Source organism: Brachycentrus maculatus, unplaced genomic scaffold (assembly GCF_059751285.1).
Source record: "Brachycentrus maculatus isolate JH-2025_06_01 unplaced genomic scaffold, ASM5975128v1 h1tg000321l, whole genome shotgun sequence".
In the NCBI taxonomy this organism is placed as follows: Eukaryota; Metazoa; Arthropoda; class Insecta; order Trichoptera; family Brachycentridae; genus Brachycentrus; species Brachycentrus maculatus.
Window position 1 is genome coordinate 20,797 of NW_028281070.1, and position 11,740 is coordinate 32,536.

At 31.3% G+C, this 11,740-nt stretch overlaps 1 protein-coding gene across 1 annotated transcript; it reads left to right on the forward strand.

Annotated features, from left to right (window-relative positions):
* The first annotated feature begins 1,495 nt into the window (after positions 1–1,495).
* Positions 1,496–9,980, forward strand: LOC148304414 (uncharacterized). Its single transcript, XM_088268343.1, has 4 exons — positions 1,496–1,739; positions 2,710–2,869; positions 3,461–3,634; positions 9,146–9,980. The coding sequence occupies exons 1-4, from the start codon at positions 1,560–1,562 to the stop codon at positions 9,400–9,402; spliced, it is 771 nt and encodes a 256-aa protein (XP_088124469.1). The 5' UTR covers positions 1,496–1,559; the 3' UTR covers positions 9,403–9,980.
* The last annotated feature ends 1,760 nt before the right edge of the window (positions 9,981–11,740 follow it).

Genomic DNA, 11,740 nt, shown 5'->3' on the forward strand with positions numbered 1-11,740 from the left:
CATTTTGTTATAATTGTATTTTAAAGTTGAAATTACCCTTGCCTTGGAATCAACAGATACATTAGTAAATTGAAATTGACTTGTCTTCCTCAATACACGAGTATAATATTTCGGGGATCCGGTGTTAAGCTAGTATTAAAGAAAGGTAATTTGCATAAATTTTAGTATAAACATAACAAAACATATAATTTTATTAATATATGTGAATTGGTAATTGTTAAATTTTGTACTTATTGTATTTTAATGTTGAAATTACCGTTGCCTTGGAATCAACAGATACATTTGTAAATTGAAATTTACTCGTCTTCCTCAGTACACGAGTATAATATTTGGGGGATCCCGTGCTAAGCTGGTATTAAAGAAAGGTAATTTGCATAAATTTTAGTGTAAACATAACAATACATATAATTTTATTAATATATGTGAATTGGTAATTGTTAAATTTTGTACTTATTGTATTTTAATGTTGAAATTACCGTTGCCTTGGAATCAACAGATACATTTGTAAATTGAAATTTACTCGTCTTCCTCAGTACACGAGTATAATATTTGGGGGATCCCGTGCTAAGCTGGTATTAGGGGAAGGTAATTTGCTTTAATTTCGGTGTAAACTGCATTCAGTAGATACTTACCAGTTACAAGTTGGCTAATTGGATAGAGGATTAGGAACTACTCGCATTACAAGTGTTGGCAATATCGTCGCTTCGCGAGGTGGTAAACTTAGTTTGCGAACTACACCCATGAACTGAGATGAAAATTCTATCTTGGAATACACTTTCATTTATTAATGTGTGCATTTGATGAATTTGTAGAAAAAGACAAATATAATGCTCCATTTAACCTATTTTAAAGGCTTTTTAAGAATGTATTTTAACGTATAGCATGCTATTTTTAAAACGTGGTATTTAGATTATATTCTATTTTTTTTCTTACGTTCGTTTGTGCCATATTTTTGTTCAATCAACATGTATTCCCTTTTTTTAACCCATATCTACACCCAAAAGTGCAAAAGGCACTTCATCGTATAAAGGCAGAGTTGTTTGTTTATGTCTTGATCGTCAAATAAATAAAGGAAATATGACTAGCCCTGCATTTCTGGTACCAGTCTAGAGTTATAGAAAAATAAAATTGAGTGATAGGGTGTCATTTCTTGTATTAATTCATTAAAAACTCAGGAATATATAAAACACATATTGGATTAAAATTGACACACAAATTATTTATTCATTTAACTTAATAATTTCAAATAAATTAACTATCTATACAAATACGCGACGCATACGTATTTATTATCAAACAGAAAAGTAAAATTGGATGAAAAAAATGTGTATACTTTCTTCTTTTTTTGAAGCAGGTACCGATCAAAATTCATATCAAAGTAAACAAAATATTATTCTGTATTTAAATGCAGATAATTTTTTTGACGTTTTATTTTTTGTGAATAATTTCAAAGTAACTTGAAAGGAAAAAAAACAGTATTGATTTGTTTTTTTTTTTTAAGAATTAATAATAAATATAATATTGTGTATAAATTTATCAACAGTGGATGACGTCGCAATATGGCTACAGAACCTGAAGAGCTTACGGAAGAAGATAAGGCGAAAGCCTTAGAAAAGAAAATAAAAGCTCCTTTAGTTTGGGGGTACTTCGAAAAAAGGCACTTGAGGATCGAGGACCTGCAAGATAAAAAGTTTAATGAAGCAGTGACCCTTTTGAGGAACAATTTTTTCGATGATGAGGTAAATGAAAATATAATAAACCAATCACTCACAAACGTAGAAAATAAATAATAAGTAAGTCCCTCTTTAACAAGAGTTTAGTCTTTTTATTGGAGAAAAGAGAGTAACTTATTTTAATATTGTCAAAAGCTGAAATGTCTAGCAAATGAATTTAAAAAAAACTCTTGTAATTTTTTAATAGTTGTACATCGCTCACTCCTTTCAACAACGTCAAATATTAAAAATCGTCAATTTTCAGTTGTGCATGTTTTCGGAATGCCCAAAAAATGTACTATATCCCAGCAAAAGCGGCATCTTTTTAACTTAATATTTACCCACTACAGGGCAGAAAGTGTTGTTTTTGCATTTTGAAGAAAAGGTATAGTTTAATTGTTTTTTAAAATATACTAAATATTTTTCAAATGGAGAAAAAACCTTCAGGTTTTACCTAAAAAAATTTGCTGCACAGTAAAAAGTTCAATAAGTGGCTTGATATTAATTTTGAATACATTTTATTATATTTTTAACATTATAAACGATCTCCTGAAAAATCAAGTTTTTTGATATTTGACTTGTTGAAAGGAGTGAGCGATATTAGCTAGGGCCATTAATAAAGGAAAAAAAATAACGCTGGATGATAACGAGTCAAAAATCAATCACTGTATGTATTTAATATAATAATGAAAAATATTATTCAAATATTCGTTACGTGTTTAAATATGTAAAATAAACGTTACGTATGAAATATAAAAATACTTAAGAAAAAAAACTGAAAAGACTTTATTGAAAGGCTTGTCTGCGGGTAGGATAATAAGGATAGAAAGGGTCAAGATGAATACATCATAAGCACCCTGAATAAATGAAAATGAATCGTTCTTGAGTTTATTTTGCAATCGGCGGGAATCGATCTCGCAACGCCTTTTATTTACTATTGCTTAAAACTTGACTGTTTTTTACATTTAACATTTATTTAAGCTTGTTTATGTTTCAGATAACTTACAAAATGTTAAATACTTTTGAAGATCGTGAATCTATGGAAGAGTTTCTTAAAAATGCCAAAATACAAATGAAGGATAAAACGTCATTAGTGGCAGTTCAAGAAGACAGCGAAAAAATTGTAGCGGTACTTATTTTAAGAATTGTCGACAAAGGTAATTTTTTTTCAAAAGCTTTATTATTATACTATCGATAAATTTAAGAAACTTGTCTTGAGATGGTTTGGACATGTGGAACGAATGAACGAGAAAAGAACGGTAAAACAAATGTATGAGGTGAATGAAGTTGGACAAAGGGATAGAAGATGATTGAGAAAATCTTGGCATGATCAAGTGTTTCAAAAACTTGAAAGTGTTTATGTAAGGACGAAATTTTTTATAAAAGAAATATAGTTCATTAAAAATAAATTGTATTTTTTTAAATTGTTTCGGCATTCACTTTGTGCTAAGACATGATGAAATTTAAATGAAAACATTCGTTCTTCAACTCAAGTGGTAAAAAGTAAGTGTTTTTTTTAATAAAAAATGACGTTTAAACATTATTTATATTTTTTATCAAAATATAACAAGTGATTTTTTTTTTTAATATTTCAAGAGCTTCATATCAAATCGATTTATTGTCGGTGAAGCCGGGCTATATTATCTATATAAGTTAACATTCAATTTATAAATTTATTGAAAAAAATACTAACTTACAAAATCGCTATAAATGAAATGTAAAATTAAATACAATTTTCATAATTCTAGCGGCATTCTCAAGAACTTTCAGTAAGCTCAAAATGACGAGTGGAAAGTGTTATTCTCAAGTTATGAAATATTACAATACTTTGGAAGGGTCGATATCAATACACGACATTTATCACACTCAGCAGTACGCCAAGATTTATACCCTAGGAATCAAACAAAAATACCAAGACAGGGGTAAGTTATTATTTATTAGACTATATTTATACAATACAATAAAACAATACTGATAAAATGATATTAGGAACACTTTCGTTAGTTAAACGTTTGGTTGGTCAAAATCTATAAATGTTTGGTGAATTTCGTATGCTCACCCCTTTGCATAATGTAGACTTTCTACTAACAACATTTTGAGTGTGTCCAAATACTTGTTCATAAATCTAGATTTTATCCAATTAAAGGAGTTATTTTTAATATTACTTTTTTATTATAAAAAAAGATGAAGAAGAATATGGAAGTCTGGGCATTTATGGGGCTAACGACCGTCATAGGCTGGTTTAAAAGAGTTTCTGTTCAATAAAAAACCTTTTACATCTTACCAAAAGATGTTTCTAGTGATTCATGTAGATACAATGTCTCATAACTGGATCATATATATGTTGGTATAAAAATATCAATAATTTGAGTAGTGTGGTTGTCGATCATGGGTAGAATTGCTAAATGTTACACATATGTAAAGTGATCGCTTAAACCAGCCAATGACGATCGTTAGCCCCGTTAATGCTTCGACATCCATATTCTTCTTCATCTATGTTGAGATGTCGAAAAATAAACATTCCTTCTATTGTTGACCGTTTTAAATGAAATCATCCCTAAAACATAATTTTCGTAAATTGGCAAGAACCAAGTGATAATTTAATTCATATAAATGAGTCCTGTCATTTAATAAATAGGCTTTTTAAATCCACAATATTTATTTCAATCAAAAACCTTTTCGAAATTGGTCTAATAGCGGTCGGTAAATAATAGATTACACGTTTTTTTCCGATATGATGGGTTATTTTGTTTTCTGTATATATTATAGCTGTGACGAAACATATTTTTTTATATGATAGAAGACGAAAGTGTTAGCAATCAAGGGATTAGGACATGCCATTTGGCTGGTCTAAATTATTATTTTATACATTTGGGTAACGTTTACAATTCTGCCTATTATGTAAAATTATGAAGCACTCATTTTGAAAGTTTTATTATTGTCTAAAAGAATCTTTCTTTTTATTTTTTAAATATATTTTTTGATAGATATTTGTATATATGTATCCTGATTTATCGTCCATAGGGCGTTTGTCCACTACACGGGATTTCACCGTCCGGCAGTCCGGTTTTAAAAGAAAACGACTACGACAGTTTACCGTGATCGAATTTACGCGCATCGTGTTTACGCACCGATTAAGAGCACCGATCCGAAGAAATATGGACAAGAGCACAAGCCAATCCAAGCCAACCATCGTTTTAAAACGCTAACTGATGTGCCGGACGATAAAATTCCGTGTGATTCCGGGTAGTGGACAAGCGCCCTTAGGGTGACAAATCCAGTGACTAATAGAATAAATAAAATAAATTTGTACAAATAAGCAACTAGCTTTATTAAATATTTATATTGTCTTTTTCATCTCAACAAAAATGAAGAAGAATATGGAAATCTAGGCATTTACAGGGCTTACAACCGTCATAGGCTGGCTTAAGGTTTATCACTTTACATACGTGTATCATTCACCAATTCCACCCATGATTGACAACCACACTATTTAAATTCTTAAAACTTATAGATATATTGATCAAACGCGAAACACAGTGTGAGAGAGTTCCTACAGACATCTATGTTAGAATGAGGAAAGCTTTTTAAAATATTTTTTTAACATTATTTATTTTCAACTTATATTTATTTTTTGAATAAATTAAAATAATAAAAATACTTTAATTTACTCTTAATCCATATTTGAAGCCTATTTAGAAAAAAAAATATTTTTACAAGAACAGCTTTGTAATTTAACGGAATCGCTCATCGCAATTAAAGATCTCAAAAGTGAAAACGTCTCATAATTTTATTACATTTCTCATAAATCTTGAAAACATCAAGGCTGTTTTTTTTTGCCAAGATAAGAGTATCTTATTTACGAAGAGAAGGCGTTAAGAAACCTTTGTTCGAAGTAATGTGAAACGCCCGAGGCCCAAATCTCACAAAGCGAATCCAATTAAAATTTGTTTTCTTTAAATCTAGTTTAAAAACCGTTTATAAATAACCGCGAGGCGATTCCTCAAAACGAGAGTTAAATGGATTTTTGCACATTAATCAGGAAATTGAGAAAAATGAATCTTCAATTTGAAGAATAAAAATCTTTCAGATGTCTGATTTTTCCTGAATATTATTTTCAGGAAATCATAAACAATTTCATAACGGTACGCTAAGTCTTATAAAATGGTCTCTCTTACATCGATGTTCAACTGTTTTATGTGTATTGATATATTTTTACAGTAAAATTTGCGACTTAATAATTGTTTTCTTAGGATGGCCGGTCAAAAGGCGAGATTGACAGTCTTATACACCAAGCTAGACTTGCGTTTAACAGTAAATCAGTGATTTTCCAATCAAATAACATAAATCTGAAACTACGCAAATTTCCTGTCAAAACGTATGTATGGAGTGTGCTACTGTATAGCTTAGAGGCATGGTGCCTATCTGAAAGACATAAGAATAGGTTGAATGCGTTGGAGATGTGGATCTATAGAATAATGCTCGGGATATCCTGGAGAGACCACATCTCCAACGACGAGGTACTACGATTGATCAAGGAAAGAAAGCACTCGCGACTATCTCCAAAAGACGCGCCAAATGGATCGGCCACGTGCTAAGATAAGAGGGTCTCCTGCACCAAATAAGAGGAGGGACGATCGAGGGAATAAACGCCAGAGGACACCCATGCCGCGACTACCTAGGCGACTTATACGAGATATGGGCTGCTCGACGTATGAGGAGCTGAAGAGGACTTTCGAAAATAGGCGAGAATGGTGAAAGAGATGTCACCTGTTGCTACAGATCAATCCGTAGGATTGAGACCAGATAGAGAACTGCTCATAATTGATATAAGTAAATAATTGGGTTGTTACGAGAATATGCAAAAAAACATATCTTCTTCTTCTTCTTTTATTTTGTGTTAGCCTCGAGGCCTATTTTTATGAAGAATTAGCCTCCTGCGATGTCGATTCCTATATGTCGAAAAAAAAACGTAATTCATTTTATTAAAGGTTAAATTTTGGTTTTTCTGCTAAACAGATAGAGTTTAATTGACAAAGAAAATAAATAAAAAAACCCTCCCTGAAATTTCAACATCAAAATTTGATTAAAGTAGGAGTTGATAAGAAAAAAACAAAGCTTCCATTATTTTTCTTTATATCGTGATTAATTTGTGCCACTGTTTGAATTCTCTAAAGAACTAATTAAAATCGGGCCCTAAGCTCTCGAGCGAAAGCTTTCATCCATTTAGCAAAAGTAACACCCACGCTGAAAAACACAGCTTTATCGAATTAGTTTCTAAGCTTGTCAATCTTCAAATGACATTTCAGAAGAAATTCGGATGTATTCTTACACAGCGGAAACGCTGTTTTCGTCTAGCGCGAATGCTTACACTTCAAAAGCTTGTGTATTTGATTTAAAGTCTTCAATACAAAGTTATATATCGATAATATAAACACTGCCGATCAACGAAGAAAATGATTGCTGTATATCTTTGGAATACGAACACACACATTTGTTATTTTACATAAAAACAATATTTCGAAATTAAAAAATCTCTTCTTTTCTTCTTAGTGTAATAAGATAAGCCTCCTGTGATATCAATTCCCAGCTGTCAATCCATCTCTTTGGTGGTCTGCCCGGAAAACGTCTAGCTTGGGGTTGGCCGTGCAGCGCAATGTGGGGGAGTCTGGATGGTTTCATTTTCCTCATATTTCACCATTGTCTTCTTCGTTGCCTTCCTCACCTAACGACATATTGGATCACGCATATTTTTCCTATCCTGGTGATCTTTGCAGTAATAACAGTTCCTAATAACAGTTAAAAAATCTTTCTAGAAATAATTACTTTGATAAAAATGACTTTTTAGTTTTAATATTTTGGGCGAATGCTTATGATTTTTCGTTTAGAAAAATGTATTAAAAATGTGATTTTTTAATTCACATGAGTAATAATTTTATTTTTATTTTTTAATAAAAATATTATTTAATACTTTCGATGTGAAATATTGAAGGTATTTTTTTGTATAATTATAAATATTACCTTAAACCTTACGTCAGCATATAATTTTTCAAGGCCAGTTTCACTTAAGCAAATTAAAGGTGTAATTGCTTCTTACTCCGCAAAAATAAATATTAAAAAGTATCCCAATTATTTACGCTAAGCAATAAATATTTTTTGCGTATTTTTACCGAGCGAAAAATGAGCGGCTAGGATGTGTTTAATGGTATTTGGAAAAAAAGTTACTGTTTCTTTTTCATACTTTATGACGCACAAGTGTCGCGTTATGGGAGGAAATTACTCCATAAGGACACTTGGAAATAAGTGTTACTTGGAGCTTTATATAAAATAATATTAAAAAAGCACACTACAACTAAATTATTAATAATATTCTGCTCACCAATTACACTTTGTCTTAACAGGAGCAAAAACTGAATTCTATAGAGACCTGTGTAATATACTGTGTCACGTTTAGTTTATTTAGCTTTCTTCTTTTTGGCTTTTATTACAATGATTATTTATTATTTATTTTAAAAAGAGAAAAAGAGGAAAATATATAAACATTGGAGAGTATATTGTTAAGAATATTGCGATCTTCCAGATAACCAAAAATAGACTAGTGATATTGGTTAAAATGTTTGATACCTTGCAATCAGAGAGTAGATTGTTTTTTAATATAAAGTAGAAAAAAATCATAGATTACGATTAACTACTGTATTAATGAAGCAACTACATTATACAAAATATTTATGAATATTAAAAATTGGTGATAATAGGAAGGCAAAGGAAGAAGGCCATTTAGGGAAGGAGGTAGAGAAAAAACTAAGGAATGAGGTTTGATGCATAGTTAGGATTCTAATAAAAGATGGTATTGTCTCAGACGTTTCTTAAAAGTTATCAGAGAAGGTGCACTTTTACTATGTAGGAGATGTAATTCATTCCATAGTCTGCCCGCTTGGACAGAGAAGGAATTACAGAAGAACGATGTGTTATAGCGAAGAATGAAATAGACCATGATCTGAGACGTATATAAAGTTTTCAGCAAGATATTAAGGTATATCGGGGCTGTGAAAAATATTATAAAGTAGTGTGAGAGATGTATACGCTGGCTGAAGTGAAGCGAAGCGTAAGTTCAAAGCGAGAAGGTGATATATGGTAGTCTTTTTTTATATTGAAAATGAAATAAATACTAGATCATTATTCACTAATTTTCCCAGCCACAATTTGCTGCGGCTCAGTCTGATTAAATGTAAACGAAAGAAAATACCAAAAACACATTTTTGTATATTTCATTTCATTATGCTTGAGACGAGCAATGAAAGTATTAAAAAACTATGAAACTATAATGTAATAATAAAAATAAAAATATTTATAGGTGTGTCTGATTCCTTGTTCACGAATCTGGGCTTCTCTCGTATTTATTCCGGATTAATTTAAAATTTGTTTTTTTTCAGAATTAATGAAATGCATGTACAAATGTGCCTTGAAATCAGCACGTGCTTGCAAGATTTATGTCGTTGCTGGAATATTTACTTCAGGAATAGCTCAAGAAGTGGCCGCTGAAATCGGTTTTTCGGTCCTCAACAACATCTTCTACCAGAAATATTTGATAGATGGAAAGATGGTGTTCTCAAACCCTGGATCCGGAAACTATGGAGCTGCTTTCATGGCGATTCAAATACCGGAAGAGGAACCGGAAGAAGAAGACTAACTTGTTTAATATAATTTTTTGACATCTCATCAAATATGAAGAAGAATATGGAAGTCTGGGCATTTACGGGGCTGACGACCGTCATAGGATGGTTTAAGTGATCACTTTACACACGTGTAACATTCACCAATTCAACCTATTATTGACAATCACGCTACCCAAATTCTTGGAAGTTCTATTTATATATGAAGTTGTATATATATGAACCAATTTTGAAACATTGTTCTTGAATCACTAGAACTTCACTAGAGACATCTGTTGGTGAGATGAAAAGAAGTTTTTCGTTGAGCAGAAACTCTTTTGTTATTAAGTGAGGTTCAAATCCTAGATTATAATCACACACATGAGAAACGCCTGAAAATATCATAATACTTGACTTGTCGTCAGCCCCGTAAATGCCCAGACTTCCATATTCTTCTTCATCTTTGATGAGATGTCAAAAAATAATACGAAAGATACTCTTATGACTGGAGATAATCCAAATTTGTTAAGAAGTATTTGGACACACTCAAAATGTTGTAACTTATTTAATTATAAATTTAAAAAAAAATCTCTATGACTCCAAATGTGTATTATTGAAATGATTAGTACGTGTGACATGATGCATTAATATGAAAAAAGTGAAGATTGTTTACAAATTCTATACGAGGATAATGTGGCGTTTTATTCTTTCTGCCTACCCCTGCGAGGAAGAGACGCGATGTTGAGTTATTTTTTGGTCAAATTATAAGCTACATAAAAAAGAACATGTTTTCTCGAGTCTGTCCGCCTCCGTAGTGTTATGGTCAGCACGCTCGGCTATCGTTCTGGAGGACCCAGGTTCGATTCCCAGGGGGGGTTAGAATAAATATGAGTGGTTTTTTCACTGTAATATTAATTCAATATTACCCTGGACTGGTACTTGAAGCGGAGGGCTGATCACCTTTCCTTCATGTGTAAACGATCAAGATAACACTGCGTTTATATGACGCAGTGCCCTATGCACCATTGAGGTGCGGATAAGGGTTTTATTATTTATTATTTCTCGAGAAGGTGAATATAATCCAGGATTCGGATCTTGCATACGAATAAAAAAAGATCTCTGCTAAAGAATAAAATCCCCTTTTCTTTCAAAGATAGCGGTTGTGAACTCACATAAGTTTGATCAAAATATCTATGAGTTCCAAATAAAAATAGAAGTGTGGTTGTCAATCATGGGTAAAATTGGTGAATGTTATACGTTTGTAAAGTGATCACTTAACTTAACCTATGACGGTCGAAAGCCCTGTAAGACTTTCATATCTTTCTTCATCTATTTTAAGATGTCAAATATAAATAAAAAAAGAAATATGCTGATTCAAGTTTTCAGCAAAGCTAAATACTTCACTTCAAACATTTCACATTTCATGCATAAGAATTTTGTGTAAAATGTGCTAGAGTTTCATGTATAAGAATGTAGAAGAACTCACTTTATTTACTTAGTTGGTAGGTTAAAATACTTTGAAAAATGGAAATATTTTACAAAATCGTGCAAGCGAAAGAAACACTTCACAAAATGGGAATCTCTATATGAAAATAAAGAATCTTCTTTCCCTAACGCGAACCAAATTGCCTTACTCTCTAGGAAAGTTCTTTCAATTTTTAATCTCAGGTATGTAGTTTTTTCTTCACCCCCGAATTAGCATATAAATGAAAAGAATAAAAACTGCACTTGAAATTGCACCACTGTTATTGCCATCAACCCTTAGGAAGAAAAACTAATTTAAATTTCGACAAACCACCCCATTCGTTTGTTTTTATGACAAGGAAGTCGAGTTTATTAGAAAGAAAATTTGGTTTATTTTTTAATAAAAAAGATTATAAAGCCCGTTTTATTATTTATTGATTTTTTATTAAGTTTTTTTTAATAGAATAATGCGAAGATTTAAAAAAAGAAAACAATTGTAAAAGGTCACTTTTCAGTGTATACATTCATGTAAATAAAATGAAATGAAATAAAATAGCAATATTACATATAAATTAAACTGTAAAATGATAAAGTGAGGGATAAGTGAGGGATTTGAAAGGGAAAAGGTGGAAATCAAGGAAAAAATATTTGATGGACAGTTGGAGTTTCAAGAATATGTATCGTGATATATAAAACTTATAAAGAAATCTAGGTATTTACAGAGCTGATGACCTGTCAAAGGCTGGTTTAAGTGATCTTTTGATCACAATAGAATGGTGAATATAACAAGTGTTACATCCACCATTCAACAAGGTGAATGTTATACTTCACACGCGTGAACCATTTACCATTCTACCCATGATTACCAATCATAATATTAAAAAAAATAGGTACTCTTAAATATATTATAAA